General features: G+C 34.5%; 1 protein-coding gene across 5 annotated transcripts in view; it reads right to left on the reverse strand.

Moving 5' to 3' along the window:
* Ppn (proteoglycan-like sulfated glycoprotein papilin) overlaps positions 1-25,811 on the reverse strand; it is a 743,946-nt gene that overhangs the window by 52,880 nt on the left and 665,255 nt on the right. For all 5 annotated transcript variants that reach the window (XM_069817363.1, XM_069817362.1, XM_069817364.1 and 2 more), the window contains exons 14-25: positions 25,554-25,736; positions 23,733-23,874; positions 23,081-23,196; positions 19,580-21,077; positions 17,970-18,137; positions 16,369-16,576; positions 14,582-14,757; positions 11,868-12,035; positions 6,870-7,043; positions 6,365-6,589; positions 2,769-2,948; positions 477-653 (exon numbers count right to left, since the gene is read on the reverse strand). In XM_069817363.1, the coding sequence (XP_069673464.1) occupies positions 477-653; positions 2,769-2,948; positions 6,365-6,589; positions 6,870-7,043; positions 11,868-12,035; positions 14,582-14,757; positions 16,369-16,576; positions 17,970-18,137; positions 19,580-21,077; positions 23,081-23,196; positions 23,733-23,874; positions 25,554-25,736 (3,415 nt within the window). The remainder of the gene's footprint in view (positions 1-476; positions 654-2,768; positions 2,949-6,364; positions 6,590-6,869; positions 7,044-11,867; positions 12,036-14,581; positions 14,758-16,368; positions 16,577-17,969; positions 18,138-19,579; positions 21,078-23,080; positions 23,197-23,732; positions 23,875-25,553; positions 25,737-25,811) is intronic.

Consider the following 25,811-nt stretch of genomic DNA (forward strand, 5'->3'; position numbering starts at 1 on the left):
AAAAAAGGCAGATTGGATACAAAAATGGTAAGAGACAATTTGCTACAATTTTAATTAAAAATGATTTTTAAAAGTATGATATAATATGTAAAAGTACAAATCATATCAGAAGGTATCGTTAATTATTTGTAAGCCTACTGAAACCATACTTCTTGAAACATGCGTCACCTGACTGGACCATTGTATTATTTCAATCAGTAGTGAATGAAATAAGAATGTGCATCCTCACTCCAGATAATGTAATTATAATTAATTTTTCATCCTAGTCCGTTTGTACTTAAATAATAATATATAATACATAAAGATTAATGTTCTAGAGATACCAACTATAGACATGTGGATGTATTAACTAAAAAAATTGTCAATACTTCTGAAGATTTAAATACCACATTATCACATATGACATAATTATTTTGTCCCAAAAGTCATTGCTACATGGATCGAAAGTGTAGAATGTGTGAAAAAATTACACTGACCTCTGCCTGGTGGTTCAACACATTTTTCTCTGCACTCTTCTTGACTTGAAAATCTGTTGTCATTTCCTCCACAGCCACCATACCAGAAACGAGAACAACCGCCATATTCCATGTCAAAGAACCATTTCACTTTGAAGTCTCTACAGGTTCCTCTATCTTTGTCTTGTTTACAATCCTCTGAGGAGATGGATTATAGCAATTACATTATATAATATAACTAATTTCATAACTGAATGCATTAGTGGATGAAAGGGTTATGTGACATTTTTGTGAAAACTGAGTTTTCTTAGTGAATGAAAGTGTACGAAGGTGATTAAAAAATGTAAAATAACAAGAGCTCTCACGGGTGACATATTCCCCCTCTTGGTCTAATTTTTCGCCAGAGCCGCAGCAGCAGACCACAGCTTTATCACACAGACATGAGATGACGCATATGTTGCGCAATATCAGGTGTAAGATAGCTGCGCACAAGGTCAAACGTGGCCGTGCCTAGTGTGATTCGGATTTTGAGTCTGAGGGACACCTCACCAGCAGAAATTCATCGTCAACTTGTCTGGGTGTACAGTGCAAAACGACACTTCCGATGGGAGGTACTGGACCATCATCCCTACAGCCCGACCTGGCACTCAGTGATTTCCGTCTCTTCAGACCATTGAAGAAGCACCTGGATGATAAGTGATTCATAAGGATCTGAAAATTTCGCAATCGCTAATTTTTTAATTGTGGAGTATAAAGTCTTTCTCTTCATCTGTATGGTGATTTAGCATGATTTTCTAGCAGAATTGGAAGTGCGAAAAAAATACGAATTTCCTATCAAATTGCGAAATTACGAGAAAAATGTTATTTAATAGCGATTTATCAGTAAAATGCTATTTTTTCAAGCAAAAAGCTCGTTATACATACAAAAATTAAAGGCACTTTAAGTCCATTGGATGAAGCTACATGTTTTCCAAAGCTGCTCAGTCAGCAAAGAATAAACTATCAATTTTGAAGAAAAAGGACTCTGGCCGAAAGAACTTTGAGGCTATAGCAGATACATTCTACTCGAAGAATGTAGTTCTATTGAATAATGTTGATGAATCAAATAATGACATGCTTTCAGGATTTTCGAGTGTATACCAAAACAAGAAATTCGAAGTGCATACAATTAATTTAAGAAGCTTATTTGAATAACAGGTGAAACTAAAAAATGTGATATGGTGAAAGTATTTAATGCTTAAGGAACACAGAATAAAGCATTTTCAAACAATGTTGACAATGAACGTGTTTTATCACAATATGGTTGCCATTGTTTCAGACAGATGATGTAGGCCTAATTTGAAGGAGGAAAACACTGAACTGAGCACAATGTTATCTTTTGAGAAATGAAAGGTAGAATGCACAAAGTTTCTTTTGGAAAAAAATAGATGCTAATAATGATGAAAATAGATGCTAAAAATTCAGATCCCTAGTGATTCAACCCCAATACAGCCATTCAGCAAACTGTTATGACGTAACTTCAGGAACTTGAAGCAGACGTTTTCTATACCGGCATCAATGGCTTGGTCTACCGTTGGAACAAATGTTTGGACAAGCATGGCGACTATGTTGAAAAGTAAAGTCTACCAGTGCTCTACTACTGTGTGTCAGTATATCAGCCTTTGAAATAAAGTAGTCCATGAGAACTCTTGTTACCTTACTTTTTGAAGCATTGTTGTACCGATATTATATGGTACCGGTAGTGTTCTTTCACATAGCATTTTATTTCAGTTTGTCCTGTCACAGAATATAGAAATACAATGATGATGACGGACATATGTTACAGATGCAAGTCTATTTTTTAGTAGATAGCCTTATAGTGTTAACTGCCTGTGGTAACTTTTGTAACATAACCTCTTTATCCACAAATACCTTCAATTTATATATCGGTAAATGTTTAGAGCTACTTTCAACATAATTCGTTAATTAATAGCACAAAACTCATATAGAGCTACATAATGTATAAAGAATATAAATACAAGCAATAATTAACTCAAATGATTAAACTCAATTGTAGGCCTAATATAAGTCAGCAAACTACAACTATCTTCTTGGTTCAAAAATGGATAATTTAGTTTCTATTTCTGAATAGTATCATTAAGAAAAGAAATTCATAATTATTAACAATCATTAGTACATGTAACTTGTAATTCATAATTTGTTCACAGTACAGTTATGATGTGAACCAATTAATTTTGAAGCCCTCAATAATTATTAAACAGAAAGAACTAATTTGCTAATTTTTTGCAGTAGTAATTTAAAACATTTCATTACCTCCAGGTGTAGATGGAACTTCCTTACATCCTTCAAATTTTTCCCCTTGTGCTTCTGTTACTCCATCAGGACAACAGCCATATTTAGAAGACTCACATCCACATCCTTCCTTATTTGGACCTAAAGCAGGTGTCCTGTCATCTGAACAGCAACCAAACTCCGCGCTTTCGCATCCACAACCTATGGAGGTAATAATAATAATAATAATAATAATAATAATAATAATAATAATAATAATAATAATAATAATAATAATAATAGCCCATTCGATATCTCGTGAAACTTACCTGCACGTGAGGGGAAGGAAAAAGTGGACTGAGAAGCTTCCCTCCCTCACTATGCTTTGACTTCAAGCTAACTCGCTTACCCCCATCATAATGTTTTTACTAAGAGCTATTGTGCATGAATGCATTTGGTTTCATGAGATAATGAATGAACTATAATGATGATAATAATAATGATAATGATATGATGATAATAATAATAATAATAATAATAATAATAATAATAATAATAATAATAATAACAGCCATGAATAATAATAATAATAATAATAATAATAATAATAATAATAATAGTACTTGTAACAGTGTGTGCTGGTAAAGAAGAACAAGAGAAGGAGGAGGAAGACTCTGAAGACAATGACAGCGACAATGACAATAACAACAACAAACAGATAAACTTAGGAAAATTTATCTAAGATAAAAATTATCACTAAATTAATCTGATGTTTGTGAGTCCAGGAATAATTCATATTTGTTGGTAAATTTTCGAATCTGTCTATTGTCAATGCATTTGTTATTAAAAAAAAAAAAAAAAAAAGGAAAGAAAAAAGTCAGACAAGGAACGAATATGACCACCAGTTCACAAATTTTTATAATAGAAACTACACCATGCTGAAAGTTGAAGAAGACTGTGCAAATATTGGCCTTCATTTTAAAAACTTTCTGGCACCTTGAAGTTTCTCACTATTATTCAAATCTGTTGTTGTTATGACGATACTTTTTGTCACATATTTTCCTTCAGATTTTTAAACTGGTACACATTTCTTGAAATTTTACTTATATGTATTAGTTTTGAACTTTTTGTACTCAGAAGTTTTGTGACAACATTCTAAACAGAAAAATGATCTGAATGTTCTCTGTACCTCATAAACATATTAGAAGTAGCTCAATTACTCAACATCTTGGGAAAAATCTTTAATATTATTATCTACTACATCATAAAATATACAACAGCTATCATCATCTTATGGATGAAAAGTTGGATGGATTATGTGCCCAGTTTAATCTGCGGAAGAAAATAATTTTTAAATGAAATAACAGAAGACATTAAATATATCTACCTAGTTTCTTTATGCAAAAACAATGCTACAGGGAACAAACTAATTTAACATAATGCCTCAGTTGTCAGGATTAGCCTGGAATAAAGAGCCCAACAAGTAGGTGACTCTCTCTGGTCTTATCTATTCGCCCTGATGATTGAACCTTTAAGTAGTTCCGGTAATGTCAAGTTCCAGGACATGATGGAATACCCAGGAACCCAATTCAGGAGCTAATTTAATGTTGAAATTACAGTACTGGTATATGACGTATTTGTAATGTCTATATAATTGATATAATTGGCTCTAAGTCACTTTTACTTCAGAAAAGTGATGAAACATAAAGCTTAAGTAAACATCAACGTGAAATAAACGATATTGAAGAACATATTCAACAAATTCTTTCTTCGGAATATGTATCATATGTCCTTCTCGTGCTAAATATTACTGTACCTGGTTAACATGTTTCGGTCTGTTAATGACCTTCTTCAGAACTGATTGTTGCTGGTCTTGGCGCCTTTTGTTTTGTTTCCTTGGGGGTGTGTTTGTGTAGTGTAATGTGGAGTCAAAGAGTGTGTGTGTTCTGAAATTTAATTACGTGTTGAGAATTTCATTTGGATGTGTTTTTGTGTGTCTGTATATTTCGTATTAGATAGATAGATAGATAGATATTTATTAGCCTTAGGAAATACAATGATTTCATGGCATCGTCAGAGTGAATACATAATAAATATGCGATTACATACATGTTTTTCCGACATACAAGATGTCTACAATAATATACAAATAATATACAATCAATACATTCAGTAATGAAGTCAATTCTCCACAGTTTTCTTCAGACCATTACTTGTACAAGGTTCTTGGTTTCCTTATCCTCTTGGGCAGTCTCACCCCAGACATGAATCAGATAGAAAAGAAAAGCAGTAAACACAAAAGGAGATACTAACTACTGTAAGCTAAATTTGGAGTGCTAAACTAAGATACTCATTGACAGTAAAAGGCATGTGGAAAAGTAAAATATGTTTCACTGACTTTTTAAATCTAGCATAGCTAAGGGCTTTAGTTTCAACAGGGAGTTTGTTGTAAAGTCTTATCCCTGTATGTGATAAGCTATTGAGACTTTTGGATAACCTATGATGATTAAAATGTAAATTATTGCATGTTCTTGTGCTGTAGTTGTGATAATCAGAGTTTATTTTAAAACTATCATAATTTTGGTGGATGAAACAGACTGTTTCAAGAATGTAAATACAAGGTAGGGGCAAAATATCAAAATATTGTTCTAGTGTGTTTAGTTTCTGGCTTTTTGGTTGGATGTGTAGAATTTCCATGTCTGTGTTTATGTCTCTGTAGGTGTGGTTAACATTTGTGATGTGTTCTGATATGTGGAAGTGTTTTGTAATTTTGTTATGGCTCTGATGTGTTCTTTGTAACCTGTTTGAAATGATCTGCCTGTCTGTCCTATGTAGAAGTTATTGCAGATGTTACATTTGAGTTTGTATACGCCTGTGTGGTTGTATTTGTTTGTTTGTGTTGTTTGTGTGTTGAGATGTTTTTGTAGAGTATTATTTGTTCTATATGCGATGTTGTAATTTAATTTATTGAATGAGGTTGCAATCTTGTATGTGTTTTTGTTTTCGTATGTTAGTGTGATGTATTTTTTGTGTTCTTGTGTTTGTGTTGTATTCTTATGTTTTTTGTGATTATATTTTGTCTTTCGTATTATGTTGTCTATTATGTTGGGGTTGTATCCGTTTTCTTGTGCTATGTATTTAATTGTGTTTAGCTCTTCTTTGTAATCTTGTTGGTTCATTGGTATGTTGAGTAGTCTGTGTACCATTGTTCAGAATGCAGCTTGTTTGTGTTGTGTTGGGTGGTTGGATGTGTTGTGTATGTGTGTTGTTGTTGTTGTGGGTTTTCTATGTATGTTTTGTGTATGTAAAATTCTTTCTAGTATCGCTTCTCTTAAATAATATCTTAAAAATGTCAGCCTTTTGTTAAAGAGAGAGTACGTTCGTTTGAATACTTCTTTTTAGTATTACCAGTACTAGTAAATGATAATTTTCACTTCAAAATAAAATTAGAAATATGGCAAGTAATCAGGCATGACAAGTACAAAAGTACTTCTTAAAATTTGCAAATCATCGATATGAAGCAGTTAGGGAGGAGACCATTTTACTTTTAAGTGCTTCATTGGGCTTGGAATGATCCACTGAGTTTCAAATCAGGAACACTATATTTATAAAAACAATGAACCGACAATATTTTTCACCTTGATTAAAGGGCCCTTTGGCAACGTTCACTCCATCAGGACAACATCCGAATTGATAAGTATAGCATGGACAGCCTTGGAATTCAGGTCCAGCCGCAGGAGTGTAACGGTTTGGACAACAACCATGTTTGGTGTACTGGCATCCACATCCTTCAGCATTTGGTCCACGGGCAATTGTTGCATTATCTGGGCAACAACCATAAGTACTGTATTGGCAGCCACAGCCTGTGAAACAAAAGAGATTTCCACTATCAATTCCCTGTGAACGTCATTGATGATTTATAATGAGAAAATGAGGTCCAGTAACGTTAATGGAGAACCTGAAAATGTATGTCCAATGGAAGAATAGAAGAAATATTTGTGACTGTTGGTCTGTCATGATGTAGGCCAGTGGACATCAGCACTCGCTAAAATGAGTATCGGGTAAGGAGTGTATCGGAATATACACCGTGGTGTATGCTGTAAGGTAATTATTTTTTGTATGTTACACCTACAGTTGAGTTACCTTCTAAATTGGGTCCTTGTGCAGGAAGAATGTTATCTGGACAGCATCCATATGGAGTAGTCAAACAGCAGCCTGCTTGATTGGGTCCATGAGCTGGAGTGATGCGGTCATTACAGCAACCAAACTGCTCATCCTCACATGGCATGCGACACCCTTCGTACCGTGGTCCCAGAGCTAGTGCAGTGCAATGCAAACTATGGACTACAAAACTACAAAACGTGATGCGTGTCCTTGTGTGATATGCAGTGATGATGTCAAATTAGAATACAGTGAAACCTCTCCTTACGGACATCTCCAAGATATGGACACTCCTCATATACGGAGAGATTTTTATATCCCAACTGAAATAATATAGAAATAATGATAAATTTAACTCTCGTTTACGGACACTCTCAGACACGGACACGGACAGCTGTTTCACAGTCCTAAAGCTTGCTTTACCTCCTGACTGCGGACAGAACTTGGATTTCAGGAACTAATGTGTTACAAAAAATGGAAAATTTAGTTTTGAGAACTGTACAGAAATTCCTTAACATGAAAGAAGACAATAAGGGTCTCGTAGGCTACCACTAGCCCAGCTGGCTACCCCTTGTTAGCTGAAAGCGGGTGGATAAACGAAGTCATAAAATTTAACCTGTCTGATGGGTCCAAGGTTTACACGATCGTGAAACGACACATTATAGGATTAGTAGGATTATTCTCTTCACTTCAATCAGTTGTTCTGTTTCGAGAGACATGGCACCTGAACGTAAAGGTTAAGTTGACAACTGTAAATTACAGTACTGCATCTGTAGACCTAGAATAAAATTGCAAGACACAGTACTTTATTTTCCTTTTTCGGTCTTATCTACTGTAGTTCAAAACTGCAAAGAATTTACTGTAATATATTCTATTTAGAATTAAACTACTAAGACATTTCATTTAAAGCGTGAAGAGATACATAATTGATATTATAAATTTACTGTTAGATTGGGGAGCCTCCCAATAAAGGACACCTCCCAGATGCGGACAGATTGTTACGTCCCTTCGATGTCCATAAATGAGAGGTTTCACTGTATAGTGAAAAGCAGTGTTATTTAAGATAAATAAACCTACGGAACTTGAAATAAAAAAAAAAAATCTCACAAAAATCGTAAATAACATTGACACAGTATTAAATTATATACACACTATTTAAACATATGTACAGTTTCAGAAAATATAGCCAAGTCTTGAAGAGAATTCATTCACCTGTACATAGGCAACAAGTTTTGCACAACTGTCAATAAATAGCACATAGCTATATGAGCACTCTTGTTTACTGCACATGCACAATGCCTTGTATCTGGAATTTAGTAAAATTAAACGGGCCATTTTCTTTTATTAAATTGCACTTATAAAAATGCGAAAATATTTTTTTTACTATATTTTAGAATATGGATTACATGTAATGCATTTTTTTTTTTTCCAAAATTTACAAATAGATATATAATAGCATCAGAGTTCGGGATATATTATATTGTTAGAGGCACCTTCTTCTACATGGGATCATAGCTTGCTGTTTGTATCTACTGCCATTCTATGACAGAAATGTTAATTTTAAAAGTTGAAAGAAGAAAGCTACCAGTACCGTGTTCTGTTATATACTCCCAGAAAAAAAAAAAAAAGCCCCTGATTATACAACACATTTAAACTGAAAGTATGAAAATGATTTAAGGAAGAGCAAGTTAGGAAAATGAAAACTGAATAGAGAAGAGAATATAGTTTAGAGACTGTATTACTTTTCACTGATTATGAAAAAGCCTTTGACAAAATTAATCAATCAAAATTATTTGAAATCTTTTGTAATAGAAATGTTCCAGATTACAATATGTGTAATACAACAGATTTAAACTGAAAATATGGGAATTATTTAAGGGAGGCAAGTTGACGAATTGAAAATTGAAAAGAGAAGAAAATTTAATTTAGAGGCTCACTTACTTCTCACTGATTATGAGAAAGCCTTTGACAAAATTAATAAGTGAAAGTTATTTGTAATCTTATGCAACAAAAATGCTCTAGGTTCACTTTTACAGGCAATAAGCAAAAATATGAAAACAATTAAATTGAAAACTAAATATAGTTTAGAAATATGGTTGGGATATGAAATAAATACCCTACGTCTGATTCAGCATCCCAAAAAATTTCTTTCTTTAAGAATTATTGGTACCGATACATCTAAAGTGGTTAGCAAGTTTCCTAGTTTCGTTCACGACGTGTTGATTTGGATTAAGTAGGCTATATTAGATATCACATTTATTTCACTAATGAATAAAATAAAAAACATTCAAGGGCAGTATATGTAGTACATTAAACAGAAACAAAATCTAAAGAAGTGGATATTTGAATGAAATTTTACACTGGTGTTGTCAAATGAAAATCAGAACATTCACAGTTATTAGACAGAAAATGTCATGTTTCTGCCAAAAGACTCTGATTACGATTATCATCAGCAGGGAACGGATTTATATGGACTAAAAATATATGAAATATGTAAATATATATGTAGTTATTTTTACCAAAATATGGAATTAAATATGGATTTTTACCAAAATATGGAATTAAATATGGACTTAAAATTATAAAAAAAATGACTATGTACGTTAAATATTGGTACATTTTAATCAAACTAAACAATTCAGTTGTTCCACAGTACTATTTATAATTTCAAATGTAGTTTCAACAAAACACAATTTTTATTGTCTGTTACCATAACAATAGGTTACAAACATTTCTTTCAAGTGCTGAAAAGTGAATCTTCTTCTATTGTCTCTGAGGATAGATTTATACTGACTAAAAGAGCGTTCGACGTCACAAGAAGTAACTGGTACATAATTCAATTTCACAATGTCTGCTGGGGATAAGTCCAAGTTAATCTTCACTGTTGATTCACCACTCATCACAGCAACAACCTTTTGTAGTTCTTCATATCCAGGGTTTTTTGAAAGTACAGTGTCCACCTTAGCTCTTACTGCATCTGCAACTTTACCTCTACCACGATTCAGTTGTTCCACAGTACTATTTATAATTTCAAAACTTTCAGATAGTGAAAGGTTCCTATTTTGGAGACTTTTGAGCGTTTTTATGATGCATGAAAATGTATGCTGAATGTGAGCTAAGTCATTCTTCACACTTATGTCACAGGTAACTGTTTTCGCAGTATCAATTGAGACTGCATCTTCAGAGTCCAATGCAAGGAGAACATTGTTAATAGAGTCTATATGTTCGGCATAATATTCAACTGCTTCTAGCCATGTACCCCATCTAGTTAAAATTGGCTTTGGTGGCAATGGAATTTCAGGGTACATTTCTTTCAACACGTTAACTCTACTGGGAGCTTTGAGAAATACTTTTTTCACTGATGAAATCAACAAATCTACTTTAGGGAAATTGTCTCTGACCACTTCTGCCACACGATGAAATGCATGCGCCACACAAGTAAAATGAGTCAATTTAGGATATACAACAGATAATGCTTGTCCAGCTTTGACCATATAAGGGGCAGCATCGCTAATAAAGAATAACACATTATCGTACATAATACCCTTTGGCCACAGGATACCCATAGCTTCGTTGAACAGTTTAACTATAGTTTTGTTATTGCACTTTTCTAGAACATCACAATGTAAAAGAATTCGTTCAGAATATTGTTCACTTAACAAACCGATAACTACATTACCAACAAGTCTACCTTCTTTGTCGGGAGTCTCATCAATGGAAACCCAAATTGAACTATCTTTAATTTCATCTCTTATCTTCTGTATTGTCTCATCGTAGATGGATGGAGCATACGTCTTCCTAAGTGTTGACTCATCCGGGATTGTATGTTGAGTATATTTTTCAAGGAATTCCCTGAAGACCTTATTCTTTAGTTTGTAGAGAGGAATATCAGCAGAGATGAGAGAACGGCACAGGTCGATGTTAAACTCAGATCTTACATTCGATGTTGTTGGTTGTGTTAAAAACAATTGTCTCTGCTTGGAATTTAGTTGTTTGTTGGCCTGATGTTTACTAGTTGTAATGTGTTGTTGCACCAGGAACTTTTGTGTAGATGATACTGCACACTGACACAAATTACAAAATAATATTTTATTGTCAGTTGATAAACCATCTTCTTTAAATTCTGAAATGTAACTTGTTAGTTTTGATTTTAAATTGACTGAATGACGTACTTTTGGCATATTTACCGTCTTTATAGTATGATTTACAAAACTGAACCTATGTGTACTCTGACTGGCATTTAACTGTTGAGCTGCACAACTGAAGTCTGTTAAAAATTTTAAATTAAATTAATACAGTTTTGTAACTTACTTTCCCATTGTTGATAGGACTGCTAATTTTCAAATAACTCTGATGTTAAAGGGATTACTGAACATGTGTTTAAATCTCTATTGTTGAAATGTATTTTTAAAAGTTAATGGAATTTTGTTTTGTTTTATTGTTAAACCTAATATAATATGGACTGTTTTATATGAAATATGGAAAATATATGGAAATTAACGAAAATATGTACTAAACTCTAAAATATGGAAAAATATGGAAAATAAAAGTAGGATTTTTCAACCCTACACATTGTGAAACATAAAGATAATGCAAAATATAAATTATATTAGCTTTATAAGTAAATATGTATTTACATATAAATCCTTTCCCTGATCATCAGTAATTATTTTAAATCCAGAGAACTGACAAAAGCTATATACTGGTGAATTATAGAAAAACTAGTAGCCTTAGAGTCAAACTTGAACTTATGATGCAGTAGGTGCCTATCTTTCTTGTTTGAGACAGAAATAAAGAATTTATTTTTCATTCATTCATTTCCATAATTTGAGACAAAGATAACAACTGAACTAAAATATAATTCATAATAAACTGAAGGTAAAAATACCGGTACTATATATAAATAAATATCTTCAGTCAGTAGAATTATGGACAATGATTTACAGTTCCTTCAATATTGAAGTGTTTCAGCAACGATACCTGGAGAAACTCCATCAGGACAACATCCGAAATAAGAGACTGTACAATTTTCAATATTGATGACACCACAGCCTTCAAAATTAGGTCCAGTAGCAACTCGTATACCATCTGGACAGCAACCATGAGTTGAGTTAGGGCAATCCACTTCTTGTTCTGGTTCCACAGGTTCTGTAAAGGTCGATAACAAAACATCACTATGTTCTTAAAACAGGGGAAATTAACAATTTATATACATTTTACTTATTATTATTTTAACAATAATGTTACGGTAAGATTTATTTAAATATGCATGTAATGTACTGAAAAATGAAATGTTAGGCTAGTTGAAGAAAATAATACCTATATAAATAATTAAACCAAATGGAATAAGAACAAAGAGTGGGAAGATTTGGGGGATGATTTATTAAAGATTTTAGAACAACTGAAATAAAAATTTGATAAAATGCACTCAAGACAGAAAAGAATGGAGAAAAATTATTGAGAAGGCCAAAACTTTCAATGTACGAAGCTGCAGTACAGTACATGAAGAAAACGAACTCATACATGGTAGACCTACTACAGAGCATTCAAGTCAAGATGTCCCCCTGAAAACTGGTTGGGAACGATGTGAGTCCCAGCATTATGTTCTCGTTAGTCACGGCAGATTTCTATGGCTCTTGAGTCAATATCCACACTGCATCTCTGTTATGTGCGTTTCTGTTGTGATGTACAGTATAGAACAACGCATTTTTATGTGCAAGACTTTCGCGAAATATACGTGGAGAACGTGTTGTCGTAAATTCAGACGTCATTTCCCCGATTGTCCTGTGCCAAATAAGAAAACAATACACAGACTCGCCAAGAAATTTAACGAGACAGGGTCTGTTCAAAATAAGAAACACCGAAGCACCGAGTAAATAAACGGGTCTTAACTGAGGAAGCATTAGATGAAATAGGTTTTCGATTTGAGTTGATAAAGAATATGAACATAATAAATCATATAAAATCGCTAAGATTAGGATGGTTTGGTCATATAAATAGAATGGAGAATAACAGACTGGTCAAACAAATATACAAATGGAAACCAATAGTTAACAGAAAGCAGGGTAGGCCAAACAATAGATGGGAGGATGATGTCCTGAATGGTTTGAAATTGATGAAAGTGGAAAACTGGACAAAGATAGTTGGAAGCCATAAGGAATGGAAGAAAGTTGTTGAGAAGGCCAAAACTTTCATCTGAGAGTTGTAGAGCCTGAAGAAGAAGAAGAAGAAGAAGAAGAAGAAGAAGAAGAAGAAGAAGAGAAGAAGAAGAGAAGAAGAAAAAGAAAATAAGAAAAAGAAAAGAAGAAGAAGAAAAAGAAAAGAAGAAAAAGGAGAGAAGAAGGAGAAGAAGAAGAAGAAGAAGAAGGAGAAGAAGGAGAAGAAGAGAAAAAGAAAATAAGAAAAAGAAAAGAAGAAGAAGAAAAAGAAAAGAAGAAGAAGGAGAGAAGAAGAAGGAGAAGAAGAAGAAGGAGAAGAAGAAAAGAAGAAGAAGAAAAGAAGAAGAAGAAGAAGAAGAAGAAGAAGAAGAAGAAGAAGAAGGTTTTCGATTAGAACGAAGTCCTCAGAAATCTTTGCGCAGATTATCCCAGAAAGTAAAAGGTAAAGGTATCCCCGTAACATGCCATGAAGGCATTTGGGGGGCATGGAGGTAGAGCCCCATGCTTTCCATGACCTCGGCACTAGAATGAGGTGGTGTGGTCGGCACCACGCTCTGACCGCCTTTTACCCCCGGGAAAGACCCGGTACTCAATTTTATACAAGGCTGAGTAAACCTCGGGGCCGTTCTGAAAGTTTGGCAATGAGAAAAAATCCTGTCACCACCTGGGATCGAACCCCGGACCTTCCAGTCCGTAGCCAGCTGCTCTACCAACTGAGCTACCCGGCCGCCATCCCAGAAAGTAGGGGTGTCAAAAACCTCAGTTCAACACGCCACTAAATTGCTGAAGTTAAAACCATACAAAACCCATGTAGTGCATCACATAAGTGAAAATGAACTACAGAAAGTGTCTGGGGATGTACTGAAGCGATATCAAGCATGCTTGAGTGCTGAAGGTCACCATTTCCAGCAATTACTATAATAATGTAAGCCCTTTATTTCAGTATTATGAGTTTAATTTTGCAGAAAATTATGGTTGTTTGGCAGGGGAGGGCAACCCATATAGTATGCGGAGGCCGCATGGCCACCGGTAGTGAGTGGACATCTTGGCTCAAACGCTCTGTATAAGAAACAAATTTAATATTTCTATTCATCAGTGTGGCTGAGTAAATTATAACTTGAAAAATATTATTACCAGCACCAGGGGCGTATTTTGCGGGCTACCAGGGCTACCAGCGGTAGCCCAAGGAAATTACAAAAGAAAAAGTTTATAATATAACATAATGTAATAATTTTGTATTATTAGTTTTACCATAGTAATTAAAATTAAAGTAATTGTTAGATATATTTTGTGTAATAATAGGGTCAGCGGTAGCCCAAACCCTTTAACCAGTATACGCCACTGACCAGCACCCATAAAATACTTCAGACTGTAATCAACTGATTAAATAATAAATACTTTCCGTTATGGAAGATGATATAAAAATAAACATAATAAGCTGAAATGTTTTACCAGAATATAAATGATGAAATAACTGTCATTCTTACATTTACAATACGTAACATTTCATATGCAAGTTAGTAAATTAATTCTAACCTCCAATAACTTCACAGCCAGCAAAATTGGGTCCAGAAGCAGCCCTGATGCCATCTTCACAACAACCATATTTCGAAACTGTGCATGTGTCACATTCACCAGATCCTTCGCACTCAAAGCAACCAGTGTTGTTAGCTCCAGTTGCTGCTGTAACACCATCTGGACAGCATCCAAACCTGTCAACAATGAAAATAAATACTGCTAGACATATATAAAGAACGAAAGATGATCGTTATTTATGTTTAGATACTAGCTGTAATATTTCCTGAATCGTGTAAGTGAAGTAGGTAGGCATTGAATACATACGGGCTATTCCATATGAAATCGATCAGTAAAAAACCTCGCATTTTTTTAATACTCTAATTTTTTCCCTATTTATACAAGGTGCTGAAGAGAGTGCATTTTCAAAAATATGCTATCGAAAGTCAAACGGTTTTCGTACTATTGAGCGACAAATTTAGCGTATTTTATAAAAACAAGCCTCTTTCAGCACTCAGAACTCTGGAACCATTTACTGCAGAACATTGAACAGGAGCTCATTTTGAAGCTAACATTTGGTAGGTTATGATAAGAAGTAATACTTATTTTTATTGTATACAGGGAGACAGATAATCTGATTTTACTTACTTTTAGGCTTTTTGCCCATTTGTAAAAATGTAAAAAAATTGAGAAAAAACCTTATTAAGAGGGATTCGGTATTGTTTGCTTAGTGGCTCGGCAATAAGTTTCGAGGGTATTAAATAAATTATTTTCACATGCCTAGACTTGAATGGCACATTACCGCACGCACTGGCCGAGAGCTGAAGATAAGCGAGCGTCGGGCGTCATTTTACTCCTGTGTTTATGAAAACTTGTGATAAAACTAGCCCAGCTATGCGCTACTAGACGAAACATCACGTGTTTATGTCCCCTGGCCTTGCTTGCCTCGGCTAGTTCCCACCTCACAGTCAGCTGGTTAGTTCACGTGCATACTATTTATTTTCTTTATTTGATATTTTCAATACTTCCTTATCAACAGTGCACCAGTAAAAAATATGTGTTTATTTGCACTTTCAATGCGAAATCTAACTATATATTTTTTAAATATTTTTTCGTGGGCAAAGGCATCTTAATGAAGAAAAATCTAAATTTCTCCATTTCCATAAAAAGTAAGAAAAACTGTTTACATGTCAATATAAACTTTAATTTCTCAGCAACAAAATAAACCATGATTTTGATCATTGGGTGAAAGGGTTTCGGAGCCACAACAGTTTAAAGTTGCTAATTTTATGAAAGTACGATAAATTTAAATATTTTTAATTTAAACACTATGAAGTTCTGATGCCTCAAACTTTGCACAAAGCATTGTATCACAGTTGTCAACGGACAGAAAAAGTTTCATTGTATTTAAAAATTGCAAGGTCAATTTTCTCTATATTTCGGTCGATTTGAGATGGAATAGCCCATACACACATCAGATACGAAATTCAAGCAACTATCGAGAGGTAATAACATACCGTGGTATCTATTAGCCTATATTGTACCCTAGATCATATATACCCAGATTGCTCGGCCTTATAGTCTTTGATGGTAACAACTTTTATCAGGTTTATTATGCTGCCATCTAGTTGTTACATAAGGAGTCATGTCGTAACTCTCATTTGAATTGCATTAGCGACTGTACTGCCATCTCGTGTTCGTTTACACCGGACGGGTGGCGATCCTGGTGGTTGTTCGCTTCAAAGTGTTGCCAATTTTAACATAGGGATGAGCAAACTGTTACATATATGATCTAGGATTGTACTAACTGTGTATCTTTGCAGGGCACAGGCAGCACTTGGCAGCCCTCATTGTCATTTCCCTCTGCAATGCCCACTCCATCCGGACAACATCCAAACAATGTCTCTTCACAATGTGATGGAGGACAACCTTCGTTATTCCGGCCTTCTGCTGGTGATACACCATCAGGACAACAACCGAACTCAGTTTCTTCACAAGTTGCGGGTAATAGACAGCCTAGAAAATTAAAATTTCTTTACAGTGGCATTCCCAAATATCTCCTTTATATAGGCTCTATATTGTAACTTCGTAAGGCCACAATGTAAAATAGTTCATGGGTTGACTGATTAAAAAAAGTTTCCAAGATGGAGTGAAAATTATAGGTACCTGTACACTTAACTTATAAATTTTATTTTTCAATGACCGGCATCGACCTACTGTATATATCGACTCCATATCATAATTTTTATATTATATAAAGTCCAATATTACTCAGTTATCTAATATATGTAGTCTACTGGCACATTTTTATCTTAAATCGGAAAATTTACAGTAAATAAATACAGTAAGAAGTTATAATATATAAAACTTTAAAACTTAAAACTAAAAAGTATTACTCCAGGGTGTACCGGCATTTAAAATGATAATGTTCCTTTCTTAAATACATTTTAACATTTTTAAAGTTTTTATATTTCAAAGTTTTATATTTTAACAACAAGTGTTATAAAGTGAACATCAAGGAGAATTAAGAAATTTTACTTATTTATATTCGAGTTAAGGTGTAGGACCTACTCAATAAATCTAACATATCGGTACTGGTATATAGTACCAAGTATTACCTCTTATCAGATGTACTGGTACACTCAGCACTGAGCTTGCTCTGGCATTAGGTACTGTACTCTAATTAATAGTTTGGCGATGTACTGTATGTTTCGAGGGCAAAACACCGTTAACTACCTGCGATCACTTCTTAATGGATTTTTTTAGAAACCTTGTGCATCCGTATTCTCAATATCCCAAAAAGAAAGTCAACCGAAGCATAGTGGAGATTTTAACGTCAGAGTAACACACATTAAAACACAGGAAATGAACTAAATTTATTAGAATATTAAAATTAATATGAACGAACTTATTTTACTTTAAATAAGCCCTACATGTTGTTGATTGTGCAATTTGTGAAATTTATCTGGGAAATGGCTCCCAGTGGAATGTTTGAAGTTGAATTAATGTTTGAATGATTCGATCAATGTTACTTTCAAAACTCGCACCAGCCATTTTGAATTGGTGCTCTCAAGGCTTGCGGGATGTTGACATACAATATTAATCAATATTGCATATGCTTAGTTGAAAACTGATAGTTGCAAGAACATAATGAATAGCAGTACCGGTACTTTAACGTATATCATTGAGATACAGTTACGTCACATGTAGGCCTAATGAGTATATAGTATTGTCGAGCAAAAAAGATATTAAGTATCAACATAGTTTGGCAAACCCAAATTTCTTTCCTCACAACTCAATTGCAGTGAAAGCATAAAATATCACAAGATATGGAATATATTTTTTCCTTTATTTAATTCTCATTTAACATAAGTTAACTGAAATAATAATTATTCGAATGCACGCTTACCTTTACTGAAAGGACCTTGTGCTACAGCAACACCATCAGGACAACAGCCGAACTTGGTATCATGACACTTCACAGGTTCTGGCTTAGGCTTCTTCTTCCTCCTCTTGCACTTCTTCACTTTCTGTTCCTTGGTGATTGCGACTTCAATGGGACTCGGAGTAGTCTCTTCTGTTAATTGCAGAATTAGATCAAATATATAAAATAAATAAATACTCACTTCAATGTAACTGAATCATTAAATATGAAAAGGGAATAAGTCCCAGTTTGGCAAAAATGAGTTAAGACTGTAGTCATAATAATTTAGGTACCGGTATGCTCTTTCATTCTGCATGAAAAGGGAACAGGTCTCGCATTTCCTTAGACTAGATTTCAACACTTTAGCTTTCATGTTTACTTTGAAAAGGAGCTTAGCCCACGACTTGTTCCCTTCTCATAAGAAATTCAAGTTTGTTGTTCCTGTCATCTAGAGGAAAAATATGTAGCATGAGTAAAATGGCGTCAAATGAAACTAGTGCTTCTTCAAGTCCTGTAAAAGGCAAGAAATGTGTTGTAAGTCGTGATTGCTACAAGCAAAATCGAATAAAAATGACTAGTCAGGTGTTTATGTAATAACCAACAGCTTTCAATGTTTCTATGTGCTCTACTATTGTTCATAAATTGGCATACAATAAACTTTTGATTTCAATAATAGAGATAACGATACATTTTGTTTAATATTTTTAGAATATATTTCGTTAGATATGAAAGGGGAATAAGTCCCCACACAAAAACTGTTTGGTTTATGTAATAACCGACAGCTTTCAATGTTTCTTTGTCCGTAAATTGGCATACAATAAAGTTTTTGATTTCAATAATAGAGATAACAATACGCTTTGTTTAATATTTTTTACAATATACCGTACTTTTCGTTAGACATGAAAGGGGAACAAATACACACACAAAAATTGCTTCTATAGAGTAGGATAAATTGAGAAATACACTTTTTTTTTACATAAATATCTTTTGTAGTCATGATTGGTTCATAGAAATAATTTGGATGCAATTTGTTTATATTTCGTTGTGTGCAGAAGTTACTCGTATTTGTGTTTTTCTCAAAATTAACTGAAGGTGACTTATTCGCTTTTCATATTTAGTGATTCAAATGATTTCACAATATAACAATAAAATCTTTTTCAGCTACATATCTCAACTCTCAATAGTCTCTGTAATTTGAAATGATTCTTAAATAGAGTGTTAATATCACAACTACCACGTAACTATTATAACATCTAAAACAACGGTAGGTACTGTACTTCATATTAAATTAATTTGTAGGCCTAGTGTGCATAAAATAGAAGCTACAATTTGCCATATCAGAATGTTTAATTTTTAAATGAACAATAACGTACTACTACTACTTCAAAAGCCATTTAATTGCAGCTATGAAGTCACAAACTTTTAAGAAAAATATTCTGGATTTAACAACCCAGATACAGAATACATCATTGACCTCGGCTTAGTATCCAATTCCAGTTCGTCTCTAGCCAACTTACTATTCTTCTGAGTGAATTCATTTGATTACTTACTGTACAAGTATTCAAATAATGTTAGTAAAGTCACCAAAAATTTACCTTCAGATTCAGCTGTGGTTTCTTCCACTTCTTCTGAAGATGTGTATTCCTCAGTGCTAGTTACTTCTGTGCTACCGGCAGTTGGAGAGACCTCTGTAGTGCTCACTTCTTCTGATGACGTATATTCTGTACTGCTTACTGCCTCCTCCTCTGATGTTGATAATGATGGTACAGTACTTGCTGTTCCTTCAGAAGTCTCTACTGTTGTGATCTCACTTGATTCAGCTGTAGATATAGAACTCTCAGTTGTTAACACAGAACTTTCTGGTGTAGATGCAGAGCTTTCTGTTGTAGATTCAGAGCTTTCTGTTGTAGATGCAGAGCTTTCTGTTGTAGATACTGAACTTTCTGTTGTCAATATGGAACTTTCTGTTGTCAATATGGAACTTTCTGTTGTTGAAATGGAGCTTTCTGACGTGCTTTCTGACGTACTTTCTGAACTTTCTGTTGTTTCTTCACTTGATTCTGAAGTCAGGACGGAACTCAGTGGTGTGGTTGCTGTAGGTCCCATTTCAGTCGTTTCAGAAGTGCCAGAAATAGTTGAAATATCTCCTGAACCTTCATCTTCTTCATCGAGTTCGACCTCTCCACCAACATTTCCTAAAATTTTAGTAAATTCAGTGCTTCCAAAACCTGAACCAGTGAACAAACTTGTCATATCCGTATCCATGTCTGTAGTTGTTCCAGAGCCTTCATCACCTGATCCAGTGTCTTCAGTGATGTCCGAAGATGTACTTATGCTAGAGACGGAACTTGACGATATTTCAGAGGTAGATTCTGTTGGGTCTGTAGTTAAATCTGAGTTGCTAGAGCTCGATGCGTCAGACGGGCTTGTTCCAAGAGAAGAGTCGGAATTGCTGGATACCTCATTTTGTGTACTTCCCCCATCTGAAGAACTAGAACCATCTAATGAAGTGGCAGTGGATGCATCTAGACTCAAGCTAGACGCAGAACTACTGCTTCCGTCACTAATAGATGAGAGACTAGATTCTGTAGAGCTGTCCGTGCTGAGGCTGTCAGAACTCATTGCGTCAGAGCTACTAGAAGCAGTAAAAATGGTACTCTCGTCTTCTGGTGATATACCCGTAGAATCACTGAGCATAATATCATCAGAAACACTTCCGGTACCAAAACTAGAGCCAGTGGATAAAGATGACACGTCTCCACTTGATGAAAGACTACTAGAAAAGGATTCTGAAGAACTGATACTCGATTCAGTGCCTACAGATGAACTGCCACTGCTAAGTGATGACAGCGTTGGTGTTGCTTCTGAAGTGGAGTCAGATGATTCAGAAACTGAAAGAGTTGCAAGTGACGGCTCTGTGGACTCTTCTAGGTCAATTGTGGAGGCTCCTGACACCATGCTCACGTCATCAGAGGCTGATGTGGCACTAAACGGCTCAATGTCAGTAGCACCAGATGGTTCGAGATCTAGCAAGTCATCCAAGTCACCTGAGCCTTCATCTAGGTCTGTTGCTCCTGCTACTGGTGTTACACCCTATGAATCACAAGTAATTTTAAAATTATTAAATTTGAAGGTAATGATCGAATATAAACTTTCTTCTAATGACAGAATACGATGGTTGGGGATGGCAACTTTTTTTTTCAAAGGTAAGAATTGGCATCACAAAATGTCATATGTTGCATAGAAGCCGTGCAGTCATAGTGTGGGTCCACAACACAAGATGGCTCTGTGCTTGTCTGTAATAGGACAGAGAGTAATTTTAAATCATACGATGAAAGAGTAATGGAACGGAGAAAAATTCTCTTCGGCGCCGGGATTTGAACCCGGGTTTTCAGCTCTACGTGCTGATGCTTTATCCACTAAGCCACACCAGATACCCACCCTGGCATCGGACAGAATCGTCTCAGTTTAAGTTCAAACTCTTGGGTTCCCTCTAGTGGCCGCCCTCTGCACTACATCATAGATGTCTATGATCGTAGGACTGAAGTCCACACATGTGCTGAGGTGCACTCGTTATGAGTGTGGCTTAGTGGATAAAGCATGATCACGTAGAGCTGAAAACCCGGTTTCAAATCCCGGCGCCAGAGAGAATTTTTCTCCATTCCATTACTCTTTCATCGTATGATGACGCAGAATATCTGCATGGAAATATCATATGTACTTCGGTACATTAAAATAATATAAATGTTAAATCAGTTGTCAGTGTAGCGCTGTGCAGGATGGATGTAACCCGTGTTGAACAACGCTCATATATCAAAATAGCTGTTCTCTGTGGGAGGAACGTCAGAGAATACCACAGAGAGTTAGTAGAAGCTGTCGGGAATAATGCCCTTCCATACTGGACAGTCGCAAGGTGGGTAGCTACTTTGAGGGCCTTTAGAACAGGTATGTGTGCTGTAATGATTCTGGCACAGGAACCTGTAATGTTATAGTAATGACCGTAATAAACATGAGGAGCAACATGTTGATGTGTTGTTAAAGGTCCGTACATTTCGACCATTCCTTGTCATTTCATCTGTATATTTCACATTTTCCACCCACACTCGAATTCTCACAAAAAAAAAATAGTTGCCATGACTTAAGTCCCAATCCTCGTATATTCTACTAAAATATATTTTAACTCAATATTCCTCATATTAAGGTAAATATTAAGCTGAATAAATTATTTTATATTGTAGGTAGTATAAATATATTGTGCAATACTGATTTTCTACAATGACTGGACGAACTTAAGGAAAGAAACATTCAGGAATCACAATAATAATAACAGGTAACGCATTCCCTGTGGAAAATAAATATTTTCAACTTACAAATTGTATAAGTAATATTGTCATCGAAATACACATTTCAAGAACCCCAACTATAAAAAAAATTAATTTTTGGCATATTGTCCATTCAATCATCTGTGTATGACTTTATTTGACTATAGTTTGTTCGTATTAAAGAGCCAATCCAGAAGTTAAGTTCATGGCGTCATGAGATTTCAGAACTCTTTACCCTGAAGATAAAGGAAGATTATTTCAAGATATTTGGCTGAACTTAACACAGAGTATATATATTATTTTAATGTACCGAAGTACATATGATATTTCCATGCAGATATTCTGCATAATCATACGATGAAAGAGTAATGAGGGAACCCAAGAGTTGGAACTTAATCTGAGACGATTCTGTCCAATGCCAGGGTGGGTATCCTGTGTGGCTTAGTGGTTAAAGCATCAGCACGTAGAGCTGAAAACCCATGTTCAAATCCCGGCGCCGGAGAGAATTTTTCTCCGTTCCATTACTCTTTCATCGTATTAACACAGAGTGCTTTAATATAAAACCTGTGCTGAAACTGAATTGGGTTCCCATGCTATTATATTGTTCACATGAGAAGAAGAAGGAGAAGGAATTATGTTTTAATGCAAGATATTTTAGGAGAAACTGTATGTAGAAAATACGTACCGGTACCTTCTCTTTCAAATAGCAAGAGTATGGATTAATTAATACTGCAATGGATTAATTAACGTTGTATTTGGAAAAGCCAGACTCACCGATTCATCCATTCCCAGGGTTGTCTCCATGGTAATAAGTGTATCATCAAATTCTTCTTCACATTCTTCCTCGTCTTCACTTACAGCATGTGATGGTTCCATGGGCATTATTTGATCTGAAGTAATAAAATACATTCTTTTGGAGATTCACTTTAATAGGTACTGTACTTGTCATTAAAATAATATTTTAATATATCTTATCAAACTTTATACAAACTTAAAAACTTTAAAACTATTAAAATTTTTATGGTTAGTACCATTTCGGCATTGGTTTAGGCCTATGTGTCTAAATGGTACCATCCATTTTATAAGCTATATTACCTTTTTTTAATAATTGTAACAATTTTAATGTTTTTAAATTTATATAAAGTTTTATATTTTAATAAAGTACTGGTACTTCAGTAACATGTTATATATAAAGTACCCAGTGTCACTAACCTCTTGACCAAGAGGCTGACCATTAATATAATACTGGATGGCGAATGTTGAGTTCATTTACACTTGTTTACGAAAAGGAAAGCAATTTCTTCAGCTTCAATTACTTATCCATGTTAGTCACTATTTTGATATATCAACACTCGGAGAAATTAATTTGAATAATGCACAATGCACTGTGCATGTAGTGTAACATATGTTGCAGATAATCACCTACCTTTAGAACAAGGAAGATTATTACACGTCTCTGAAGAGAAGTGAATGAGACTAGGATCACAGTTCTTCGCATCCACAGTACTATTTTCAATGAAACACAACACTTTCCGTGTCATCACACCTCCGCCACATGGTTTTGAGCACTGTTGAATAACAATGTATCATTAATTTCAAAGAACTCTGCTTATTTTATATTAAAAAGCAATGCCGTCATCAAGTGATTAAGTGATGCACAGCGAAAAAACAAAAACAATCAAAAGAATGGATTGTTCGGAATTGAATTAATCAGACAAATATCAAAACTAAAATTATATTTTAAGAAATACAATTCGAGAAGTTCGGCCCAATAACCTGGTACTTCTGTGCCCACTGCTTCTGACTTAAGTGATAATACTGTTCAATCAAACCATATAGATACAGTAGATGGCATGGACAACAATTCTTCGCCACTAAATAATAATAGCGACATTTCCATTTCCTTCAATAAGTGCAACTTAGTAAAGATATGTTAAATTGATTTATCAAAAATATTAGTTAATTGTTATTTTAAAAAAACTTATTTTAATAGTCATTTCAATATGAAAAAATTAAGTTATGCTGTATGACTCAATTTTTTTTATCAATTCGTCCAAGAGCAGAACACCTCTGTTTGACACTGAGTACACATGATTTATGACTGCTAAAACTTCTGAAGTTGACTGTTTCCATTGCAATGAATTGGTTAAAGAACAGGGTGGCAGAATATGAACTGTCCTGGGCGGCAGAATGTCTAAATACGGTCCTGCCCATGTCTGATTGTTATGCTATTCTACATTGACTATCTCGGAGCTTAACTTTTAAATAGGAACATTTCTTGTACAATATTTTTTCAAACAAAACGTCTTTTTTGTAGTCTTCTTTTTACGGAGAACTAAAGAAGAATTAATTTTGTTGCACGGAATTTTGTAATTTGTGAATCATGAATTTACTTGGTTTCGTGCAGTTCGAGGATTTTGTACGAGATATTCTTTGGAATTGTTTCGATAATATAATAATGCGTGCTTCACGGTAGTTCCCTAGATAAAAATTCGTTTCATAGACTGTAGCCTACATTTTTATAAATTGCCATTAACAATAACAGAAGATGATTATCAGTACTCGCTGTACTTATAACAGTCCAGAATAAACATAAGACGTTTAGAATTTAAACAACTTCCATCTTTATTTAATGAGAATATGGTATTTTACAGCTCCCATAATTATTAGCGTATTCAGTTACCATACTTAATAATGTCTGCCCCTTAGAGAAACAAAGCGATTCTTTTATATTATAAGTTGCTATTAATTGAATAAATCAAGCAAACTAGTTTAGTGGCAAAATTAATTGAATGACTGATTAAGATAATAAGTTAGCACATTCTATTTAGATTTGACTTATTAAATGAACATTTTCGTGAGAAATGTTAAAACTGTAATTATTAATTTTAAAATGATTGTTAAATTAAGAAAAAAATTTCAGGAGACAATAAATATAAATTTCGCCTACATTTTTAATAAAATAGCTAGCGAAATATTCAAGACTGAATTACAGAATAAGTTAGGAAGTAATTTGTTTGTTTTTAATGCATATAGTGTGTTAGTTGGAAGACCTGAGGGGAAAAAGAGCTCTGGGGAGGCCAAGACGTAGATGGGAGGATAATATTAAAATAGATTTGAGGGAAGTGGAATATGATGGTAGGGACTGGATTAATCTTGCTCAGGATAGAGTGTGCTTATATGAGGGCAGCATGAACCTCTGGATTCCTTAAAAGCCATAAGTAAGTAGATAAATAATGCAACTTACTTCAGTCCATGGTCCTGCGTACCACTGTCCTTTACATTCTTCTTCACCTGTACAGTTACTCTCCTCTTCATATTTCTTTCGGATATCACATTTATCATTCTCTACTTTTCTCACTATATCTCCATCAAATTTTCCACAGAAAACTTTTCTCGTTTTGATGCCTTTACCACAGCGTGCAGAGCACTAACAGAACAGAGGCGTAATATTGAGTTATACAAGTTGTAACAGTCAGAAAATTTTCACTCCAATCATTATTGG

This window comes from Periplaneta americana, chromosome 17, assembly GCF_040183065.1.
Source record: "Periplaneta americana isolate PAMFEO1 chromosome 17, P.americana_PAMFEO1_priV1, whole genome shotgun sequence".
In the NCBI taxonomy this organism is placed as follows: domain Eukaryota; kingdom Metazoa; phylum Arthropoda; class Insecta; order Blattodea; family Blattidae; genus Periplaneta; species Periplaneta americana.